Source organism: Hipposideros armiger, unplaced genomic scaffold, assembly GCF_001890085.2.
Source record: "Hipposideros armiger isolate ML-2016 unplaced genomic scaffold, ASM189008v1 scaffold_34, whole genome shotgun sequence".
NCBI lineage: Eukaryota > Metazoa > Chordata > Mammalia > Chiroptera > Hipposideridae > Hipposideros > Hipposideros armiger.
The window spans coordinates 2,622,429-2,638,635 of NW_017731384.1; the positions used below are offsets into that span (position 1 = coordinate 2,622,429).

The 16,207-nt window shown below is 40.6% G+C and overlaps 2 protein-coding genes across 6 annotated transcripts in view; one reads left to right on the plus strand and one right to left on the minus strand.

The window, feature by feature from the left end:
* Positions 1-7,662, plus strand: part of MILR1 (mast cell immunoglobulin like receptor 1) — a 20,206-nt gene extending 12,544 nt beyond the window's left edge. The window contains exons 5-10 of one of the 4 annotated variants that reach the window (XR_002123421.1): positions 616-705; positions 1,699-1,755; positions 1,887-1,955; positions 2,358-2,442; positions 2,786-3,030; positions 7,039-7,662. Coding sequence is in view for 3 of the 4 variants with exons in the window: in XM_019637629.1 (XP_019493174.1) it covers positions 616-705; positions 1,699-1,755; positions 1,887-1,955; positions 2,358-2,422 (281 nt within the window). In the remaining variant the exon portion in view is untranslated. Of the gene's footprint in view, positions 1-615; positions 706-1,698; positions 1,756-1,886; positions 1,956-2,357; positions 2,443-2,785; positions 5,489-7,038 lie in introns of those variants that run through there. The other 3 variants (XM_019637629.1, XM_019637631.1, XM_019637632.1) reach the window with 3 other exon arrangements.
* A 4,188-nt stretch (positions 7,663-11,850) lies between these two features.
* Positions 11,851-16,207, minus strand: part of POLG2 (DNA polymerase gamma 2, accessory subunit) — a 15,369-nt gene continuing 11,012 nt past the window's right edge. For both annotated transcript variants that reach the window (XM_019637745.1, XM_019637744.1), the window contains 2 exons: positions 13,918-14,018; positions 11,851-12,054 (listed from right to left, as the gene is read on the minus strand). In XM_019637745.1, coding sequence (XP_019493290.1) covers positions 11,889-12,054; positions 13,918-14,018 — 267 coding nt within the window. In that variant the 3' untranslated portion in view covers positions 11,851-11,888. The remainder of the gene's footprint in view (positions 12,055-13,917; positions 14,019-16,207) is intronic.

Sequence of the window (16,207 nt, forward strand, 5' to 3'; positions counted from 1 at the left end):
GGGGGGGAATGGGACAACTGAGTGATAAATGTTAAGCTCTTGTGCCACCCTCCACCTCTAGAGAGTTAGAATTCAGAGAAGACAGAAACTCAGTTGACATGAAACTTAAAAACAGATGTCAAAATTTATATGTCCCATACATTTTTTTCTTTTTTGCACACACCACACACCGCATCTATTTTTAAAACCTGTCTCTCCTTCCTACAAGAAGCCCAGGGTTTTGCAGAAGCAGAATTAATATTCTTGACTATTGGCCATGGCTAAATAGAACTCGGCTGGGGAATTTACTGTCTCTTACAGATGTTACAAAGCTTTTTACAGATTATTCTTTTCAGCAAAGGAAAAAAATGTGTCTCTGGCCATCTCAAGCATAATCTGACAGGCAAAGAATGTCACTTGCAGAACTGGGAAAATAAATCAGGAGGGCTCCTGGCTTGAAGCAGATCCTATGGACTTCTTGCTGAGTCCATAGTTTTCCTTCAATAGACAACATTTAGGCCATTGGAGCAGGCCATTCTTTGTTTCAGAACTTTGGGGGATGCTCTTTGGCAGAGGAGATGAGAAAAATGTGGCTGAATTGGTTTAGTTTAATTAATTCTGCATTAATTTATGTAGGAAAAGCTATGAAAGATAAAGTGCCCAGAGACTGTGGAAATACACCCATGGAAGCTGGAATATATGCAAATATCTACAAAAATCAAGCAGGTAAGAGAACTTTGTTGGGTATTTTGATTGGTTTAGGTTTTCATCTTTTTTTTTTTTTTAATTGGGGGATTGGGGAAGGGGAACAGCCAGGTTGTTGTCTTTCAATCTTAGTTGTCGAGGGCGCAGCTAGCTCAGCTCCAAGTCCAGTTGCCATCCAGCTGCCCATCAGCAGCTTGTGGCCGCTCAGCTCAAGGTGCCATGTTCAATCTTAGTTGCGGGTGGGCACAGCCCACCATTCCATGACGGGAGTCAAACCGGAAACCTTGTTGCTAAGAGCGCATGCTCTAACCACTGAGCTGTCCGGCCACCCATGGGCAGCTCAGCTCAAGGTGTCATGTTCAATCTTAGTTGCTGGAGTCGAACTGGAAACCTTGTTGTTAGGAGCACGTGCTCTCACCAGCTGAGCCATCCTGCCACCTGTTGGCAGCTCAGCTGGGGTGCAGCTCACTGGCCCATGTGAGAATCAAATTGGCGACCCTGTTGCTCAGAGCTCGCGCTCTTAATCTACTGAGCCACTCAGCCGGCCCTCATCTTATTTTTTTAAGGTACAGATACGTGGGTAAAAAATGGAAGAAAGAATAGACTAAATGTCTCCCTCCCTCCCCTGATGCCCAGTTTCACTTTCCAGGGTCAACAACCAGCTTTTTAAATCCTTCCACAGACAGTCTATGCATAGTAATGGCAGCATGCCACAGATAGGCCATTCTATACCTTGACTTTTTCACTTAACAACATGTTGTGGGGATTTTTTATATATATATATCAGTTGGGAATGATTCGTACTGTGTCCCAAAGCCCTTTATGATCACCTCTTAAAGCAGGCATCATATGCTGCTTTATGGTAAATAGACCCATGACCTTGGCCAACTGTAAGCATCATCCCAGCCAACATTGATGGAGGGCCAGCCACATTCCAGGCATGGTGCTAAGCAATTTGCCTGCCCTGTCCAACTCAAACACCTCTAACTCCCAAATGATGCTCCCGTTTTACAGATAAGGAGTCTGGGCCAGGCTTGGGACTAAGGCCGTGTGTTTCCACAGCCCGAGATGGTAAGCGCTCTCTCTCTGCAAAGCCCCGAGGCTACACGCCATTGCGAGGGCAGCTGGCTAAGCCACTGCCCTCAATGGACCAGAGATTCGGCTTATAGCCCCAATGACTGTGTTCTTTGTCTTTTGCCCAGAAACTGGACACTCTGAGGAGATACATTACGCCACCCCCATATTCCAGGAGGTGAAACCAAAAGATCACGGTGAGCCACAGTTTAGGATAAGAGAGGCTATTGAACGAGACAGTGGTCCCCGTACTCCAGGGCTGTAGGAGCCCACGAATGGTGTGGATGCAGGCAATACACACACTCCAGGAGACCAAGAGCAACCAATACTACAGCTCCTAACAAATCTCATCAGGAGATGGGTGGGTGGGGAGAGAAGAAGGATGTGACAGGAAGAGCATCATATAAAACATCCAGGCAGGACGACGCAGGGGCATGTCTAAACCATTTTCAAGAACCAGTTACTTGACATAGTCTAGGAAAAAACAGTTGACACTTGGTTCTGTCAGTCCACCTTGCTACTAAAAAGAATAATTTTTTTAGAGATGCTATGGCTATATACCATAAATTTACTGAATTATTTTCTCTTTTATATTTCAGAAGACTGTAATGACGGGAAAACTGCACATGTCTATTCTGACCTCAGAATACAAACTGAAATTTAAGATACAAACTACATCTCAGGGTAAGATGATTTTTAGAAAGCTGATTGACATGAAGGAAAAGCAAACTTGATTGACACTGTAAAATGTCTCTCCTGGTTACCAAAAGTGAGTCACTGCTTTTCATGATTAGACACTGTTCCTTTGGACCATTCAGGTATCTCCAATCCTGTCATCAGGCAACAGTTTTGTCAGGTGGGATCCTGACTGGTGACAGTTTTTAAATGCTTTTGCTATTTTTAGGCATGGGCCATCCTCCTCATTTCCACATCATTTAAAACAGAATAATTGTGAGACCACTTTGCTCTTCATAAGTGCATCCTGAGAGCATGATGATGATCATCTCTTGTGTTTCCCCGCCCCCAGGCCCACTGAAGTTTCAGAAGCAAAAACCATGTCTAAATTCTAAAACAAAAATTGGTGACCTTGAAAATGTTTCCGAAGAACACAATGCCTGCAGTCACCACGAGAGGAAGGCAAGATTACCCAATAAGCACACATTTATCATTCACTGCCACGTAAATTTGCTCTCCGATTTTGGAAGGCTGCAAAAATGCTTATATTGATGTTCATGGACTTTCTCAGTCCTCAAGATTTAGCTGATGTCAAAGGTGGGCCTAAGTGTTGTGTGGAAAGAACAGCCCAGAATTGAGTTGGGGGAAAAGGGAGAATGGATTAATAGTTTCCCTAAGGCTGTTGTAACAAATTACCTCAAACTGGTGGCTTTACACAACAGAAACTTATTTTCTCACAGATCTGGAGGCCCGAAATCCGCACTCCCTTCAGAGTCTCTAGGGGAGGACCCGGGCTTGCTTCTTCCAGCTTTGGTGCCTCCTGGTATTTCCTGGCTCATGGCAGCATTACTCCAATCTCTGCCTGTCTTCACATGGCCTTCTCTTCTCTGCCATTCTCTTAGAAGAGCACTGGTCACAGGACTTAGGAACCACCCTGATGATCCAGGATGACCTCATCACGGGGTCCTTAACTTAATTACACCTGCAAAGACCCTTTATCCAAATAAGGTGACATTTGCAGGTTCCAAGCATTAGGTCATGGACCTCTCTTCTTGGGGAGTCACCATTCAGCCCACTATAAGGGACAAAATGAGAGAAAAATAATATCTATGTCATGGAGCTCAGGTAACAAATGTAAAGGGCTTCGAACAAGGCCGGGCATACAATAACTCAAAAAAGGCTAGCTATGCGTAGTATGGTCATGCTTACTCTGAGTCATCCTGATTGGCTGCTCCCCTTAGAAACCCTTTAAAGTCTTTGAGGTCATGAACTTGGCAACTTGGCAACGGGCTTCTTTGGGTCTTCACCTGAGCTCCTTCCTGAAGCAGAGCTTGAGGCAAGGCCTTGGGTGCAGGTTGTTTATATGGGAGGTAATCCCAGGGAGAGGGAAACAGAAGAAAACAAAGCCAACACAAGGGGTGCGGAGGGGCTAGCAAATGAATGACCATACTGGTAACTGGATTGGATCCTGTTAAGACAGTCTAAGGTCCTGAAGTCCAGGATGCCTCTGGGTTTCACAGCATGCCCTGAATCAACAGCCTCTCATTTTCTCCTGGCAAAGCTTCTAAAGCAGTTAGTACGAGCCAACCTACTCCACAATCCATATAATTAGCATTGCCCCATGTCTTTCAAGTGCTAGAACTATTGCATAACCTAGTGCTCACTAATCTACCTTGGCAGGGGCAAGTCTTAGCAATTGTGAAGCTATGGCGTGTAAAGGTTATCACCACCCCCGTTACCACCAGCGACAGTCCATGTCATCCACCCAGGGCTGCCTTCCAGGACCTTCCGATACCCTGTCTTATCCCGGGCTAGCCCTGAAAGCAGAGCCTGAGATAAGGCCTTCGGTGCAAATAATTTATTTGGGAGGAGACCCAAGGGAACAGGTGTGAGGGACTGAAGGAAAAGCCAGTACAAGGGTGTATTGCTGAGTGAGTGGGGCACTGCTGTGGGCACCGGGCACTTGATGATCCCACGGGAACCTGCTGAAGAGTAAAAACATGTCTCTCAGAATCGCCCACTTGAGGACGATAGTGAGAAGCATTTATCTATTGGCTGGGGGGTCACCCCAGGAGGTGATGCACCCCAACTTCTGGGCTGTGCATGTGAGCATTCCAAGCTGGCTTCCATGGGAGTCCCACCTAGGGCCCTGGAAACCCCCAGGGCAGAAAATGAGTGATGAAGCTGTCAACAGAGTGAGTGAAGCCTCAAATGCAGCTGGAATCAGAGGATGTGACGCAGGATACAGACGTGGCTGGAACGCACCTCTCAACAGTTCCTTATAAGCACTGTAATAATGACAACAGTAACTGCCACGTGTTGCACACATACTAGGTTCCGGGTCCTATCCAGCGCTTTGTGACCTTCTCCTCATGGAGGCCTCCCAACAGCTCCCTCCTCACCCAGCGCCACCTGACCCCCTGCACAGACACTCAGCCTCAGCCCAAGGCTTTTGGATTCAATCCAAAAAGAAGAGGAAAGAAGAGGAAAAGGAAGAAGAAGATCTACTGGATTTTCATTTCAATGTCTACTTTTTTTCATGTCTAGAAGTTTCACTTTGGTGCTTTTTCAAATCTACATATTCCTTAAACATTTCTTTTTGCTGTGAAATAGACCACACATTCTATGAAGATGCATAAAAACACAGATGTAGGTTAGTAGATTGTATCACATGAACACCAGGTGATGAAACGTCACCAGCAGCTGAGATCTCAGCCCTCTGTAGGCCTCTTCCCAATCTCAGTCCCAGCTCCCCAACTTAACTACTCATTTATGGGACATTTAGGTTGTTGTCAGTTCGGGGCTATTCTTGCACTGTAACATGTCTCCTGGTCCCCATGTGCATGCCACTATGAATATGTGCAGGAATGGAATTACTGGGCCATGGGCTATGTTTACCCCCAGTCTAAGCTGACAATGCCACCCTGTCACGTCCAGCGTGGCAAGGGCAAATGAGTCTCGAGAGGGGCGACACAGATTGACTAAGAAATAGAGACAAAAGTAAGATTTGAGCGAGACCAAGGGACTCAGCCAGAGAAGACAGCCCGGAATCGGGTCAGCGCATGGCTTTTAATGAGAATTTTCAAAGAAGTAAAACTGCTGTCAATCAAATTAGCATCCATTTGAGGTTTGTGCCTCAAAGCCTTTTCCATTAACATATCCCATTGTGTTCCAGCAAATCCTATGCCTTCACACATCCGCCACATAGCCCCAGGACACCTTGTTACTGTGTCCTCCCAGGGGAGATGACTGTTATCATTCCAACAGGTCCCAGTCACATCTGAGACACCCCCCAGAGAGAGCCTCCGGTCATACCGAGACATTTCCCTCATAACTAATAGGGTTAGAGGCTAATGCAGGGGGGCGTGTTATAGGAATCGGCTGTCAGGCAACACCACCCTATTTTCCAAAGCGCTTCTACCACTTTTTCATTCCCACGAGCAGTATGAAAGTTCCGCTCTCCCATCTTCACCAACACTGGCGCTGTCTGTCGTTTTAACCATTCTTGTGGGTTTATAGTGGGATCTCATTGTGATTTTCATTTTCATTTCCCTGATGACTAAGAAGGTTGAGCACTTTGTCCTGTATTTATGGGTCATTTGGATTTCTTCTTTTATGAAGTACCTGTGTGAGGCTCTTAGCCTGGTTTTCTACTGAGGTGTTTTGATTTTTTCTGATTTTCTTAGTAGCTATTCTCCTATTCTGTAGCTTGACTTTTCACTCTCTTAATGGTGCCTTTTGATGAAAAGAAGCTTCAAGAACTTAATTTGTCTACTGTGATTAGTGTTTTTTTGTGTATGTGTGCCCAGATGAAGAAATATTCTCTCAAATCAAGGTCACACCACTATTATCCTGTATTCCTATCTACTAAAGGCTTATTTAAAGCTTGTTTTCATATCTTGGTTTACATCCACCTGGCATTGTTTCTTTGTGTAATGTGACACTGGCATCACACTTCTTCCCCCATCTCTGCATGGCTATAACGGGCTTGCTCTGCCACGGTCGACTGAGAAGACTGTCCCTTCCCTACGAAACTGCAGTGTCATCTTTGTCACAAATCAAATGTTCATGGGCTTTAGATTCCCATTTCATTGTTCTACTTTTCTCTCTTGTAAATACCATACTCAGCTTTTAAATAAGTCTTGATAATGGCAAAAGCAAATTCTCCCACCTTGTTGTTTTTTAAGAATATCTTAGCTATTCTTGACCTTTTGCATTTCCATATAAATTTCAGAGCCTGTTATTTTCTTAAACAAAAAAATTGAACATAATAGCGATTTTGACTGATAGTGCATGGAATTTATAGATCAATTTGGGGGAGAATAAACATTTTTTACAATATTGAGCTTTCCGATCTACAAATATCTCACCATTTGCACCATTTGTTTACATCTTCCTCAATTCTCTAGTAGTGTTTTATCATTTTCTGTATAAACATCTTGCACATCTTTTGTTAGATATATCCTTAGGTACCTGATATTTTGACACTAAGGTAAACTGTATTTTTATTTCATGTTATTGATAAACACAATTGTTTTTCTTGGTTGACTTTGTATCCAGCGACCTTGCTAAAGTCTCTTTTCAATTTTAATAATTTATCTGTAGATTTTCTTACAATCTGGAGACCAGAGAACTACTGCTGCTACTGTTACAGTTGCTGCCTATGTCACAACTTCCTCACTCCCGGAAGCTGGAGCCCAGACAGGGGAACATGGAGCTTTGCCACTGCAGACATTTGCTTCTCAGCGAAAACCACCACCTCCCTCCCTTCCACTGTCCAGAGCCCATGCATGTGCATCTAAATTGGTAGATGATATTCACAGCCATACCCTAGCAGTAAGGGAATTGTAATTTTGATAGGTTTCTGACCCACCACATAGGAGAGTTAGGATATGGTTTATGAGAGCCATTCAAAATATCTACCACACTAGCCAAAATATCAATCAAGACTATGGGTGAAATAAAGACACTTAAAGATCGAGAAGGAGGTTTTCCAATCACAAATTCTTACTGGAAGAACTACACGATAATACTTGATGAAAAAGGAAACCAAATACAGAGAAAGGGTCGTAGGATTCAAGAAGCATATACAAGTAGACATATATGAGAGGTTTGGAAACATTATAAAGTGACCATGATTTTGAAAGTGTGGTATTAGTTTGTTTTTTTTTGTTTGTTTTTTAGCTGAGCCATCCTGCCACCTGTTGGCAGCTCAGCTCGGGCCGGGAATCGAACCAGAGACCCTGTTGCTCAGAGCTCGCACTCTTGAGTGAGCTCTTAACCAACTAAGCCACTTGGCCGGCCAGAAAAAGTGTGGTATTAGTAAATGGATGGACAAGTAGAGCTATGAAACAGGACAGAAAGTCCAGATGAAGATCTAAACACATTTGGGGATTTAGTATTTGAAAAATATGGCATTTTAAATCAGTGGGGATAAGATGGATTATTTAATATATTGTAAAAACTTGAGAACCACATTTAAAAAGCAAGTTGGGCCCCCTACTTCATTCTTCACAACGAAATTAATTTGAAAGTGCACTATGCCAGCCACGATCTAGCACATCATCCTGCGCTACTTCCTTGACAACACTACCATTCTGAAATCACCTCCAACTGCCTGTGTGCCTACCTGCTATTGTCTGTCCCCCCGCCGACCCCGACAAGGGCCTTGTCTGTGTTGTTCTCCGCCACATCCCCAGCACCGACTGGGACTTAGGTGCTCAAAAAGCCCGTGTAAATGAACAAATAAATATATAACACATAGTAACAAGCCCAGTCTTCACAAGAAGCACAACTATCCCTGGTATTTAAATCTGAGAGGAATGTCTCCCGTGCTTCCTCACAGGAAGAAGTGGTACCTGAATAAAGGTACCTGTAGGCAGGACTGAGATTTTCTTCAGAAAAATTACGTTTCAAAATTCAACTTTTTAGACAGGGAGGTAGTCATCTACAAGACGAGGAACGCTAGGAGAGAGGTCTACAACAGCCCTCAGAAGGAAGCATCGCTGCTGACACCTTGATTTGGGACTTCTAGCCTCTAGAACTGGGACAATAAGTTTCTGTTGTTTAAGCCAAAAATAAATAAATAAACATTTTAGGGTCTCACAGTTATATTAAAACTAAGTATTGAACCCCAAACTGCAAAAATGAGATTTAAAATTTTCAGTAGGCATACAGTGGTGATATTGGCCTTGCAATTCTGAGACTGCCGTGATTCAGGTGAGATAGAGCAAATGAGCATGTGTGGCATGGTGCTCTAATTCTATCACCCTCAGGATTCCTGAGAATTGGGATTCTAGGCATGGGAGGAGATACAGATAGATGTATGACAGAAGAGGCTAAGTAAAAACCCTATAGTCCGAAAGGGGCATGGAGGGACTTTTTTGGGGGACAGAATGTTCTATATTGTAATTGTGGTGGTGGTTACACATTTCTCAAAACCTCTTTTTGTACAGGTCAAAATAGGTCAATTTATTGTATGTAAATTATATTGTAATAAAGTTGCTTCACACACACACACACACACACACACACAGAATAATCCTCAATATGAATTGAAAATATTAATGTAAATTCACGATGAATTTTTTAATTTGGGGAGAAATACAAATGTGTGTGCGCGCGCACACACACACACACACACACACACACACACACACACACACACACCTATATATTTGCTAGCTTTGAACACTGAAAAGGCCTGGAAACAAAAACCACCTTCTGAACAATGAGCATCCCTACTACCCAGAATATGGTCTCCTTGGCAAAACTCTGAAATATATAATCTCTGTATTAGATATTATAATAGATACCAAGCTATCAAAGACTACTAAAGTTGGGTCAAAAAGACTCAAGACCAACTTGAAAAGGCTCCTACTGGCCAAAGGTAGAACAATTTGAGCATCAAAAAGATTAACTTTAAAGGGGACGAATCTAGCATTTATCCCAAACCTTTCTCATAACTCTAAGCAAACAGTAGGTGAGATGTTTTTTTCTATAGAAGTATTCTAGCCAATGAATAAAGGAAGATAGAATCAGATTATCATTATTTTGCCACCGCTAATAAACTGACTGATCTAGGCACTGATCAATGACTGCTAATATCCCCCAAAGAAAAACAACAACCTATGGAAAAATCTTGCCCCCCAAAATTGAACTTAAAAGCTGATCAAGCTTCTGGATTCAACTTTCAATCTACAGGAACTATAGAGAGAGAAACAGGTTAAACTATACCACGGGGATGTAATAAATAAAATCCAAAGAGTGGAAAACCCCATAATAACCCAATTTCTTATGAGAGAGATTGAATCTATAGGATAAAAGGGGCCAAAACCTAAAAACCAATACCAACAAATGAGTCTTATTTCGATTCTGATTCAAACGAACAATACAAATTGGAAACTGCGTGGATATCTGATATTAAATAATTGGTTTTTTAATACTTACTATGAAAACTCTCATGCACAAAAATAGAGAGGCAGTACAGAGAACACCCATGTACCCATCACTCAGCTTCAACAACTCGGTGCTATTCTTATTTTTCATGTAGAATCCACCACTTTTTTTGGTTTAAACTGGGGATTTTTAAAGCAAGTCTCAGGTATCATATAATGTCACTCAAAAATATTTAAGTGTCTCTATTAGGTAAGGACTTTTTAAAAAGAAAAATAAAGCTATAATATCATTATCAAACCCAAGGAAATTGTCCATAATTCCTTAGTATCATCTAGTGTTAATTTTTTTTAGTTGTGATAATGGTTAACAAAAGATCCTTAACTAAAATATTTACAAATGAAATGATAGCTGCACTCTACTTCAAAATAATATGGAAGGGTGGTATTGGGGAGATGAGACAAGACTGGTCGTGGGTTGATGGTTGTTGGTACATGGAGTTAATTTATACTATTCTGTATGTTTGTGTATGCAATTCTCCATGACAGCAAAAAATAATAACCAAAAAATAAAAATCTACCAAGTCAAATAAGTTAGCCATTGAAACTTACAATAAAAAATAAAAATAAAAACAAGATAAGCTAGCCAAACTTTCCAGATATTTTACACCAATTACTAGTTGGAATTTTTGTCAGGTTGGTAATAATAGTAAAATTAACACAGACATAATCACATAAAAGTTCAAGGATTTCTTATAAACATATCTATTAGAATCAGACATGAAATACACTGTAACAGTTAAGATTATGCCATCTAACATTTATTTTTGTTAGCTTTTCAAAAATCAATAAATGTTCTAATTTAGTTGTTTTAGGATAATCTTAAGTATTTGACAATATACATGTAGCAGACTCCATGAAGATTCCTTCTTTCCTGATAACAAAACCCACTTCAGAGAGAATAAGACACTACTATAGCTGTAAGGGATAAATTGTGTTTGATCCAAATTAATCATTAGATTCTCATTCCCCTGTATAGTGATTGGCCTAGGAATGACCATGTGACCAAGTTCTTACCAGTGAAATGTACAGAAGTTTTCTGATTGGGGGTGTCTGGGAAAGCTTTTACTTTCCTAGTTAAACAGGGAAGAGTCTTGGCTGACTGGCTCTTTTCACTTTGACTTCCTAACTAGAATATGGACAAGAAGGCTAGAAACACAACAGCCAACCTTGTGACCATGAAGCAACAAGTATAAAAGATAAAAGCCAACATACTAAAGATGGTGGAACAGAAAGATAGCAAAAGCCTGAGTCCCTAACTACAGAGGAAACAATTCTACCAGCTCTGGACAGGCTACCCCCTAGATTTCAATTTTTTTTGTTGTTTTTAAGATTTTATTGGGGAATTGGGGGAGGGGAACAGCGCTGGGGAATTGGGGAAGGGGAACAGCCAAGTTGCTGTCCTTTCGTTCTTCAGTCTAGTTGTGGAGGACGTCGCTTCACTGGCCCAAGTTGGCACCATCATTGCGCTCTTCCCAGGTGAGGCAGTCGCGCGCGGCCATTGGACGGCCGCTCACAGAGGCTCAAAGAAGCTCACGAAAGCACACGCCCGCTGCCTGCCAGCCCCACTGCAGCCTACACCGTCACTGGTGACTCACAGCAGCCCAGCTCCAGATGGAGCTATTGTTCACCATCTTAGCTGTAGAGGGCGCAGCGTCACTGGCCCTAATGTGGGATCCGAACCCGGGCCCTGCTGCTCAGAGCTGGTGTCCCAAGTCAACTCTTAACCAACGCGCCACTCAGTCGGCCCCCCCCTACATTTCTTGTTATGAGAAAAATAAACTCCAATTCGCTTAATCTAGTATGGTAGGATTTTTGTTTCTTGTAGTTGAACATATTCCTTATACAATGGAATACATCAAGAAATATAAATAAAAACTGAATAAAAAAAAGCACCAAAAATATCCACTTCATAAGTGCAAAGGGGCTAAAAAAAAATCTAGGTTGATAGAAGACAACCAAATTAGGAAAGGCGAGTATTTATTACACCAATATTAAAATCTATAAATTCTTAGCTGATGATATATATTTGGTTAGAAAGTCTTTCACTTTGGATATGTGCATCACTTCCTTCATTGTGGTGTCTCTACTTCTCAGATGTATTAATCCATTCTCCAAAGTAGCTTCAGTAATCATAACTGTGAAGAGGATACTCATTTCATCATATCTAAGAAAAAAAAGTAGTTAAACAAAATACATGTACACAAATATAAACTGCAAATTCACCACATTACCAGCTTTAATTACTGTAGAGTTCATGCCATTTTCAAGAGTCACAAAACTCAAAGGCGGGGCTTGAGAGCTATACCAAAAAAACACCTTTTTCAAGATTCTAAATCACATTCAAAGTAAAATTTTCAGAAAGTTTCTGACTTACTGTATTATAATAGCTGAAAAGTCATAAGAGAAAACAAAATCTGAGAAATAAACACTGGTTTCTCAGCATAATATTTGGGGTGATATTATGGACAAACCTCAGAATAACCTCAGTCTTTTGGTACTTCGATACAGTTCAAGAAAAATTATTTTAGATTCAAGTCTCTTATAATGCTACTATAATAAAAATCCAGTGTACAACAAATCATGCCCAAGTCATGCTTAATATATAACTTTGTATGCTAACTTAAGTTTCTAATTCAGCAATATCTAAATACATCCACACTGGCCTTCTTTCTGCTTATCTTGTCACACCATTTCACTAATGTTTCTTTTCTTTGTAGGACTCCATGAGAAATTATCTTATTTATTTACTTGTTTATTGCCTATTTTACCCCACTAAAATATAAACTTCATAAGAACAGGGAATTTTTCTGCCTTATTTACTGCTGTATCAAAGTACATAAAGCATAATAGGTGCTTACTAAATATTTGGATAAAAATATCCTGAAACAATAAAGCCATTACCACATAAAGAACATTTATAACTTGATAATGTCCACATGACTCAAAGAAGATTTTAGAACCTGAGAGAACTAGGAAGTTCAAGTACCACCCCTTCATTTTATATATGATAAAACAAGTTGCTTTATCCATAGAAACCCACTTTTCTTCTGACATCATCTGAAAGGTGCATTTTAAAAAGTTATCAGAGAACTGAGGAGCAAAACACAAAGCTTCACAACTTTTCACCCAAAAGATAAGTATTCAACACAAAAGGCTAAAAAAACAACAACAAAATGAACCCAGGAAGAAAGAGTGAATTCCTTTATCAAAAAAACAAAAACAAAACCAGAAGTTAATGAAATAGAAAAAGGTAAAAGAGACAGGGAGATGAATTAGGAGATTATTTCAATAATCCAGCCAAAAAAAATAAAAATCAGACATTTAAGCAGACATCGTATTTTAAATGTCAATTTTTAGAATTTAAAAAAAAAATTGTTTTCCATTGCAAAAAAAAATAAAAATAAAAATAATAATCCAGCCAAGATATTGGTGACCTTAACTTGGGTAGCAGCGGTGAAGATGGGGAGATATGGATCTGAAATCTATTTAAGAGGCAGGCTGACAACATTTAGTGATGGACTGGATGTGGAGAATAAGGAAGAGCGAGGCGCTAAGGACGATATATCCAGGTCTCAGTCTTGTGGGAGCAGGTGAACAGAGGTGCCGGTCACTGAGGGAACTAGTTCTGTCCTCAGGGATGGAGTCATTTTCCACTCAGCCTCAGAAGGAACCACAACAACAGCAAGAAAAGGCACTCCACCCATGTTCCCACAGTCCTGACTCAACAAATGCATCCAATATACATAATTCCATCCCTCATAAACTGATAAACTTGGGTATACGTACTTATGACATAAAGTCTTGAAGTTGCACATAGTATATGTGCTCAGATATACTTGGTGAATATTGTTCCCTGCTGTGGCAATTAACTAAGGGCACGTTTCTGTAGATGAGAATACTTTTGAATTATGTTATATATAGGTATACTTAGAAGAGATTTATTTCTGTTACTTGCAAAGTAAAGAAATATCGTATAACCAAAAACTCTGAATAAACATATTTTAGCAAAAAGGAAGACAATTCTTACTTTGAATACAGCTGTTCCAATGAGGGCTGCGCAGTTTCCAAATAACCAGGCCACACGGAAATTCCATTTTCTAGCAATTCATTAAATAGCCCTTGACAAACCTGGAAAAAAATACAAAAATTTCAAATATGAAAGAAATAAAAGTAGCTCGAGTAATTACCCTATTTTTGTGAAACCACAAATCACCTTTTTCAATCTTTAAAATAGGCATAAATTCCTTTAATTATGTGATAATATGGCTTATAATTTATACAGTGTATACTTATAAATTGTATACTTTCTCTGAAAATGAAGAAATTAAGCACGGCAAAGCTGAATACTAAATGCAAATCTTCTCTGAGAAAATTTTATACCAAATACAGTAATTTTTATTATCATTATCATTCAAAACACAAACAAAACCAAAACTGATTTTATTAGAGAAAAACAGTAAGTCCAAGGGGTTATGTTAACTCTAAACTCATCTGAGAGTTGAGAACTGAGCCCTAAGGGTTTTACTATCATGTCAGAGAGAGAAAGAAGAGCCAGTAAACAAAGGAGAAGTCACCAGAAAAGTATGAGGAAAACCAAGACAGCAGGGTTCCTGAAGCCAACTTAAGAAAATGCTTCAAGAAGAAAAGAATGATGGATTAGTTTCAGCGGAATGCTGGAGACAAAAGCCTGACTGGCAATAAAGAAGTAATCATGAATAAATGACACAGTAAATTTACTGTTGTCTTAACAAGCAATGGTGAAGCAAACCAAAGAAAAATTTTGAACCACGCCCATAACAATCTAGAGCCAAAACTCTACAGCAGTATTTCTCCCATTTGGCTCTGTTGACATAAGATGTTTAACAGCATCCCTGGCCTCCATTAGATAGGTTCTAGTAGTCTCGCCCCCCCACCCTCCCACCCCCCACACACATTTGTGACAAACAAAAGTATCTTCAGACATTACCAAAAATCCCCGGTAGGTAGAGGTAGAGGTAGGGGTACGGGTAGGGTGAGGGCGAGGGCGGTGGCGGTGGCGGCGGTGGTGGCGGTGGCAGTGGTGGTGGTGGTATGTGTCTGAGCTAGGGCAGTTTCTCAAACTTCAGCTAGCGTCAGAAACACCTGGAGGGCTTGCCAAAACACGAACTGCTCAGCTTCACTCCCTGGGTTTCTGATTCAGCAGGTCTGTGTTCCCACCCAGGGAAAGACCATAGTGAAGTAAATAGGTGTTGAGGTATTTGATATTTTGGGGATAGATGAGATTATAGATATTAATAAATCTAAGAAATTAACAGGGAAAGATAAATAGAAGTATGGGTTTTAGTAAGTTAGTGGTGGCCAGCAGAAAATTTGTTCTTTCTAATGGAAGGTAGAAAAGGAGAGAAAAAGCTCTAAGCATGACTAAGTGCTGAAGACAAGGGAAATGAGAACCCTCACACCATTGGGTGAGTACAAGCAGGTGCAGCCAGTCAGGAAAGCAATCTAGCTGACATCGTGAAATTAAGGCTGCACTGTTTTACCGAGCAATCCCATCCCTATGTACATAACTGGCAAAAATTCTTGCAGAGCCCAGAAAATTACATACATACAGATTCTCTCTGTCATACTGATGAGGCAAAAAGTTAAAAACAGCAAAAGATATACAACATACTACCCTTCTGGTAAATTAGAAACACCCAAGGCACAAAATACTACTATATTCTCATACACAAACAAAAACAGAACAAGGCCTGCAACTGTAATGACAAAAATCTAGGGGACAGAGTTCTTTTTTGTCCTGCAAGCAAAAGAGCCTAGGAACTTGCACCTACAAGGATGTTGGGGAGCCTGCCACAACCCTTGGGGGATATCTTCTCTGTCCCTGAGCTATCTCCACCTTCCCAGACCCCTCCACAGAAGCCCCAGCGGAAAGCTGTGTGAATCTTTCTAGTGTCCTCATTCAGGGCCTGAACCATCCAGACAGAAATGATGACTGCTGAAAGGGTCTCTGGAAAGAAACAAACACCACCCTCCTGGCTTTTCTCAAGAGTACTTAGACCAGACAGATTAGAAAAATAAAAATAAGATTATAGACCTAGAACCTGTGCTGATACCAGCAAGACTCAAACATGTTAAGTTAAAAGGGGAAGGGGGCAAAAAATAACTCACTAGACATCTAATTACCAAAACTATGCATAGTCATTTAAAAAAATGCAACTATGGCCATGACATTGACACAAAATCCACTGAATTGTATTCATTTTCTTTGAATTATCTATACTTAACCATGGTATTTATCCACAATCCATTACTTAGCTACAATTTTTTTTTTTTTTTTT